This window comes from Camelina sativa, chromosome 17 (assembly GCF_030686135.1).
Source record: "Camelina sativa cultivar CO46 ecotype springtype chromosome 17, ASM3068613v1".
NCBI classification, from domain to species: domain Eukaryota; kingdom Viridiplantae; phylum Streptophyta; class Magnoliopsida; order Brassicales; family Brassicaceae; genus Camelina; species Camelina sativa.
In genome coordinates, this window is record NC_141896.1 from 39385382 (window position 1) to 39393496 (window position 8115).

The 8115-nt window shown below is 31.5% G+C and overlaps 1 protein-coding gene across 1 annotated transcript; it reads right to left on the reverse strand.

The window, feature by feature from the left end:
• Nucleotides 1–2288: 2288 nt before the first annotated feature.
• LOC104758783 (protein indeterminate-domain 7) lies at nucleotides 2289–5365 on the reverse strand. Its single transcript, XM_010481725.3, has 4 exons — nucleotides 5087–5365; nucleotides 4324–4562; nucleotides 3637–4036; nucleotides 2289–3075 (listed from the first exon to the last, which is right to left on the reverse strand). Exons 2-4 carry the CDS (start codon nucleotides 4559–4561, stop codon nucleotides 2310–2312), a joined length of 1404 nt encoding a protein of 467 aa, XP_010480027.1. The 5' UTR covers nucleotide 4562; nucleotides 5087–5365; the 3' UTR covers nucleotides 2289–2309.
• Nucleotides 5366–8115: the final 2750 nt, after the last annotated feature.

The window sequence follows — 8115 nt, forward strand, 5'->3', positions numbered from 1 at the left end:
ACATTTTTATGGTGTCTATTTTCAAAAATACCCTTTTTAATATATAAAATGACAAAATTCTAAATCCTAAACCCCAAATACTAAACCCTACCCTCCAAAAACTATACCCTAAATTTAAAATAGAGAATCCAAACCTAAAAAAATTCTAAAATTTAACTGGAGGAATTTCAAAAATACCCCTTTTGCAATACTATTTTTCAAAAATACCCCCTTTTTCAAACTTTACCAAAAAAGCCACTAAAATTTATAAATTTTCAAAATTTGTGTGTAAGCTTATAAATATATACACAAATTACCTTTATATGTGTGTAAATTATTTTAATATATTTTATAAATACAGTATAAAAGCCTTTTAAAACCCTTTTAAAAACTGTTTAAAAATCTTGTAAACCTTTTAAAAATCTTTATAAATATTTGGATCGAGTCTAGTGGTAGTAGTTATTATTTAGAAGTACCTTGTGAACCATATAAAACTTTATAATTTTTCATATTTGAAAAAGGGTATTTTTGAAAATGGATAGATGAAAGAGGTTTTTTTTGAAAAGAAGCACATCAAAAGGGGTATTTTTCAAAAATTCTCAAATTAATTAAAATATTGTGATTGTGTAAAAGAGGATTAAAATGAAAATGTTCAAAAAAGGGTATTTTGAAAAGGGGTATCTCAAAAAGGGTATTTCTAACAAATTCTCAATATATTTTTGTAACTAATTTTTCTTCAAAAAAATAATGCTTTCACTTTAAATATGTTTTGTTGTTTGCATTATATATCAAAACCCAAAATAAGAATATTATTAATAGGATATGTGTCCATTTCTTAGAGTGTAAGAATATTTTCATTTACCTAAGTTTGTTCCAAAGCTCAAGGTAAAACAATATTATAATATAATAATTAAAATAAATGATAAAAAGGAAAAATGCTGGAATAATATCACTTATATACATTTTTAGTATAAATTATAAAAGATGAATAATAGTGTACTTGGGTTTGATTTTTTTATTGTAATTGAAATTAATGAAAACAATTAATTATAAGATTTAATTTTTAAAAATGACACATGTCAAAAGGAGGATTGCTCAACTTCTTAGAGCCTATGTTTTAAAAAAACTTTATTTTATTATATAAGATTCCTCTCGATGATGTTTTTCATCTCGGGCCGAATCTTTTCTTGATCTCGGACTCCGGGCCTTGTATATTATGAGCCTGATTTTATGGGATTTTCAGCGACTTTGTAAAAAATAAAAAAAAATTGAAAGTAATTATTTTCCATGCAGTAATATGCTTTTTCTAAATCACATCTAGAATCAAGGATCATATTTCCCAACCATATCTAATTAGTTAATGGTTTTTTTTGGTCATTATGCCACAATAGGCTGACCCATTAGCCAAATCCCTATGTAAGGAACGAGACTCGATTCCTGATGTGATATTGTTTTGTGCATTAAAAACTTACCATTGTCGACTGCACTAAGATCACTTCACAATTAATTAATGGTTTTGTTTAAATGATGTAAGATATCAGAATACTATTCATCTTCAATTTTGCGTCTACAATTTTGCGTCTACAGAGATCATAAGAGACAGTGTGGACAGCCCAACTTCTCACCGGCGACAATCAGGTTTATGCCAAAGAAAAGATTATGGCAACCTTTGTTGTGTTTTGCCAAAGAAAAGATTATGGCAACCTTTGTTGTGTTTTGCCAAAGATTAATTCTCTGATCATCTATAAACAAAAATATAAAATATATGTAACCTTATTTACTTTTTAATAATTCACTAATTAACATGATATCAAAGAAAATGATTATTGTTTTTGGTTGAAAAGAAAAAAGAACAAAATATGTGTTGTATTGTATCTATGAACTTGATTTGCAAAATTTATTGTATTCCTATTTACCTAAACCTGAAAGTAATTATTGTCCATAACTCACTTGTTACAAGTATGAACCATATAAAGTGGATATATATGTTTGTTCTTCACTACTTTGCACGTGCATGCGGAGAAGCTAGAATCAAAGCGAATTAAGTGCGTTACAACTTGCAACAAGAATGTTGATCTATTACTGTGACCATTTCCTCATAAAATATCATAAATACGCAACGAGCTCTCTTATGTTTTGCATGTGTATCAGAAAATAAAACCATAAACACAATTATATTATTAATCAACTGACGAATCGTAATTCATTTTCCTTTTTTTCTTGGTATAAACTTGCTTGCACCGTACGTGATAATTCTCCTTTCAACATATGTTTAATTTAAACTAATTTTATAGAAGAGTCTCTCTATACATATACTTTTCTATCATATATTAATCTTGGTGGCTATGTTGTTCCTCCGAAGCAGAACCGTTGAGACAGTTGCCAAGATTATTAGCGAAGCTTAGAATCTCGTTGTGGGACATTAACGACCTTAGCCCCAAGAAATCCCTCGTCTCTCCTCCACCGTCGTCCACGACCTCGTTCTTGTCGGCGACAAAAGAACCGTTGAAAGCTTCCCCTCCGCCGTGATGTTGATGATTCATCATGTAATAGTCTTGAAATCCGTATCCAGGTTCAGGTGGTGAAGTCATCATCGCAGCCATTGTAGTCGTGATCAAGTTATTATAGCTTGATGACCTTGACGACCTCTCTTCTTCCTCTGGAGTTTTCGACTTCTTGGAACCCATTTGAGCTGCTTTCTGGAGCAAAGCTGTGGCTGACATAGCCGGCGACGATCGGTGAAAGTTGGACCTTCCGTTGGGTGCAGAAGAAGCAAGAGGAGGAAACAAATTACCATTGTTGCCATTAGGGTTAGGGTTTGATGACACAAGCCAGGGAGGGATGTTTTGGAAGTGATGATGCTGTGATTCTTCTTGCTTCATAGGACCATGGTGGAGATGATTATTGTTGCCGATGATGTTTTGGGATGACGAAGAGAAATTAATGTTCTGTTGTACTGTCTGGTGATGATGATGGTCATGGTGAGAAGGAGAAGGAGAAACTGAAGACTGGATGAGAATAGTGTTTGGTATAGCTCTTGCACTCTCTTCTGCTAATGCATCGCAAAATGCTCTATGAGTTATGAAACTATCCCTCCTGCAATAATATAATTCCACAAATAATCAAAACCAAAAAAAATACATTTTAAAGTTAAATTAATCAAGAAAACAAAGACTTTTTTTCGAGGTTTGTAGGTCCATCTAAAGCATGCATTATTTGTGGGGTTGTGTCACGTGTGAATAATAAGATGATGATATGATCAGTATGCAATAAATGTAGCTGTATAGAGGATTTCGATATTAGGGACTCAAGAAATTAAAATACAACAACTTAGAAAGAAGTACCACAATAATAAATAGTTGTTTAAATGTAGATTCTTTGAGCTACTTAAATTTATTTACCATGTTTGTCCTATTCAAATTTAATAAATGAAACTAATGTAGTCATAAACCCCCCCAACAGATGTTACCATATGCTTATGTATGTGTCACTCGTTTTCACGTTACACACAATGAGTATATATCTAAAGCTCTTGTACAATAAACTTAGACTTAAGTATGAATGCACAAGTTTCATCAAAACGCATACTCGTACTATTTAATTTAGGAAAAACATGTTTAAATCAAATTAAATGGTGTGGAAAGAGTTAATTTTTACCTAGAAAAGAGAGTACCACAGTCGCATTTGTATTCTTTAGTGCCACAAGTCTTAGCATGAGCCTTCCAGTCTGACTGCACAGCATATTTCTTGGAACACTTTTCACATTTCCATTTTTTCTCGCCATGTTTTCTGAAGAAATGCTTCTTGATTCCGGTTAAGTCACCGAGAGCTCTAGACGGATGGCTATGGACACAGCCTGGTTCTGGACAGACGTAGACTTTCTTCCTAACCACATCTTTGTTTGATCTTTGTTTAAGCTTCCACGGTAGATTGTGTCCCCTCTTGTGAAGTTGCAAGTTTTGGTCTCTTTGGAAACCTTTGTTACAGACCTCACATATGAATCTGTTTGTCGCCATTAATGTTTTTGGTGATAGAGCCATCACTTCTGCTTCAGGGTCTGAAAATATGAAGACACCAAACAAAGTACACAAATATCAATTAGTTCTCTCTTAACACATATATATGTATCGAATAATAAAGTTTGGATTTTTATTTGTGTTTTTGCCCATTGTGATAATAGAGATGAGAAAGTTAAAAGTGTAAAAAAGAATATTCGGACAGTACCCACAATTCTAAACAAGAAAATAACAATAATTAGCATGAATACGTCCAAATCAAACAAATAAAAAAAACCAAGAAAATTTTGATTTTTCTTCTTCTTCTTATAATTAAAAAATAATTTACCTGGATTTCCTGGTTGATTTCTCTTCCGCTTAAGAGATGACTGTGGAACAAAACACTGTTCTTGTTCTTGTTGTTGTTGTTGCTGCTGATTAATGTAAGAGCCACTAGTTTCAGTTCTGTTTCCAGAAGACACACTTGCTTGATCTCCTGAAGCTGATGTTAGATTCGACATGTTCTCTTCCACTTGTTGTTGTTGTTGTTGCTGATGATGAAATATCATATCTCTGTTCATCATCATCCTTAAACACCACAAACAAAAAAAAAAAAAAAAAACTTTGTTATTATTTTAGTAAAAAAGAGAGACGCAACTCTAAACCTTTTTTCAGATCTATGTACAGACAAAGACTAGTGGAGAAACAAAAAAAATAGACTTAAGCAGAAACATCCAAGAAGTTAATGAAACCCATGATTCTAAATATAAACAGTAGTAGTAGTAAATTATTAAAAATTTCTTGGTTATTTGGTTTCAACGCAAGAGACAAGCTTTGGTTTTATGGGAAGAACAAAAAAATAATTACTAATAAGTCTCTGAATCCAAGAGACAGACTCATGAGTTTGAAACCTGAACATAAAAACCAGATTTTTTTTGGGTTCTTCAAACATGAACAAGAAGTTTAAAGCTTGCTTTTTCTACCAACAAAAATCCAAAATAAAATAAATATTTTTTAAAAAAACATAGTAAACTCCAACAAGAACATGAATAACAAGAGAAGATATAAATTAACAAGGAAGCAGAAGGAAGAAAATACAAAAAAAGAAATACCTAAGCTAGAAGAAGGAGAGAGAGAGAGAGAGAGGAGAGATTGTGGACTGGATGAGAGAAACTCTTTATTATCTTTCTCTCTTTGTGTGTTGTTGATGATATTTGAAACTTATATATTCTCATAAGCAATAATAATAATAATAATAATAATAAGTGAACCCTACCGCTAATGAACAAAAAAAAGCAAAGAAGAAAAATAAAACTCTTCTGGCTTTGGCATTTTCTGTTCTTTTCTTTTTTCTTTTAATTATTTATTTACACTTACTTACACAGAAGCTCACAGAGAGACTCAGAACAGTCTGTCTTATTGACTGTAAATTTTGTTTTTTTTATAATATTTATTTTCATTTTTGTGTTTAAACTTTTAAAGGGAGGAGGGAGTGGGCCAAGAAAATAAAAAAACTTTTGCTCACAGTTGTATGAAAACTGAAAAGCTTGCAGCAAAAAGAGGAGATTTTGAAATAAGTTTTAATATTTTTTTGTACGTTTCTCAAGATAGTGAGAAGACATGTTTTTGTGGATTCGTTTAGTGCATGCACTATTAATGTTATGTTATTTGAGTATTCTTTCCCCCTAGGAGTTATTGATTTCATTATTGTTTTCTTTGACTACTCAGTCTTCATCATTGTACTACTAATTTTTTTTTTTTATGGAATCATGTAAATTTATTGGTTTCCACTTTTGTGACAACATTGTCAAATCTGTATTTAATCTACAGAATATTATGATGTGCTAGTTTTGTTACAAAAACAAAAAAAAACAACAAACTTGTAACCAAAATTAACACTAAATGCTTTAAATCTCTTCTTCTAAACAAATTCATATTCATCACCGCTATACAATTTTAATGAATTCTTGTGTTTTCTAGTTATAAAGTTGTAAAAGTAAAAATACTTATTTACATCGTAATTTACAGTACTAAAAAACTTGATTGATTCATTGATTAAAAGAAGAAAAAAGGTTAACTTTTCTGTATCTTTTCTTTTGGGGAGTTCAATTGAGGCTTTTCATGTGAAAAGAAAAAAGAGAAAAGAAAGAATAAATGAAAATTAAATGGATTAATTATGTTGAAGAAAAAATTAATGTTTCAGTGACACATGCCCTAACCTACTTTATGATCTACATCGAGCTATGGACACAAATCATTGACATTTTTGAATTTGTAGAAGAAAAAAAATGATAAATCTATATTTTTCATACGTAGACCGTGGTCGGTCCAAGGGCGTAGACTAGACACCACTAATCTCCCTATCTTATCTACATTTTTTAAATTATAAAAAGCAATACTGATCAAAACTTTGATTACTACTGTTACGGTGTCATTTGCATACGATTTTATTTTTTCCAAACATTACTCCTAATTCTTTTTATTTATTTATGGTACACCTTTGACAATTTGTAACACTATACACAATGGTCTGAAATTTAAAAGACTAAACATAAGTTAGATCTCTTACCGCCAGATCTGAAATTTTTGAAAGAGAAGCATATAAAAAGTATGAAAACAAATATTTTTTTTTTTAAAAAAAGAAGAAGAAAAAATTTCACTAATAAATGTCCACTCACATCAGAGAGAGAGTTATTCTATTTGGTGACACACATGCATCCATAATGTGAACTTTTGATTATAAATTCTCTCATGCTGTATGAGTATATTCTTGCATTTTCATACATAGGATTAGGTAGCAAAACGAAGCTAATCCATTCCATTAAATTTTATCCATTTTGGACAAATATGATAATTTCGAGGGTTTTGAACCGTCGTGTTAGCAATCCTTAAAACACTATCCTAATGATGTCGTTTTCGTTTAAGATCACCGTTAACAACTTCATCCCATTCTACATTGTTCCTCTATGCCGATTACAAATCTTGTCTGTTTACTCCAATCCGGTTGTTCTATATTATATAATACCATATCTTTCGTCGCCAGAATATACTACTCGTGATGATAAGTCAAATATGCAAAACCTATGGGTCAATACAAAAACAAAAACAGGTCCAGTCTCCACGTCGGCAACGCGTGGCTCCGGTTTACAATCATAATAATATCTCCACTTAATATACGTAAGAAGAAGACTAAAATAGTTGACAATGAAATTTGAATGACAAAATAATAATTAGATCGAAATATAAAAAAAAAAAAAAAAAAAGAGAGTAGGGTATAGTTTTCTAGTTTATTCATGTTTGGTAAATACACCTAACTAAAGTTTTTTTTTACAAAAATGTAAATTATTAAATAAATCAACAAAGGCTTAAAAAAAATTCATAGCACCTAATTAACCTTTATCCAATGTCGTTATCGGCCTGTAATCATAGACTATAACAGTGTCATTAGTTTGAACGATGATTAAGACATACTATAGGAGTACAGATTATATAGTTTTACTTTAAATTTACATCGTCTATCATTCTATAAAGTATAGAGTGGAAAGCTTAAGCAATAAGTATTATTTTACTTGTTATGGCATTGGCATTATGTATGTAGTACTGACTACTGCAAACTTAAATTAGGAGAGGTGGGGTGGGGAATCTCATCATCTACAGACATAGGTGAAAGTGAGAGGTCGATGAAACCGTAGGAGACCCAAAAACACGTGTCATGCTATGATTCGATTGTACGCTAAGCAAACGAGTCACATGATTGGGTTTTAGAGTCTTCTGCGGAACCACGCGGTCTGGTCTGAACGACCTTTCCCAACACCCGTCCCCAATGTTTCCGTTTCCGGTCGGCTTCTTGATACGTCCCCGTTTTGCTGTCACACTAATTTTAATATAATCAGACGAATGTAACCGGTTCTCGTGAACCCGAAAATTAATTGCAAATTGTTTATATGATCGAACAAAACCACTTATGGGCTTTAATGAGAATTAAAATTTGGGAAGAGACATTTATGGGCTTTAATCTATCTCTCCAAACCCATAGGCCTATAGAGCATAGAGAGAGAAGAGTAGTCCTTTGCTTAATAATTGTTGATTGACTCAATCGTAATCGAATTAAGGTTAATTAATCGAGTCGTCTTTGATTAAT

Bases quoted from the DNA above. Each gene is read 5' to 3' on its own strand.
- LOC104758783 (XM_010481725.3), bottom strand. From the start codon at position 4,561: ATGATGATGAACAGAGATATGATATTTCATCATCAGCAACAACAACAA. The intron at 4,037-4,323 runs GTAAATTATTTT...TCATATTTTCAG, and splicing joins AAATCAACCAGGAAATCCAG to ACCCTGAAGCAGAAGTGATG. The intron at 3,076-3,636 runs GTAAAAATTAAC...ATATTATTGCAG, and splicing joins TGTGGTACTCTCTTTTCTAG to GAGGGATAGTTTCATAACTC.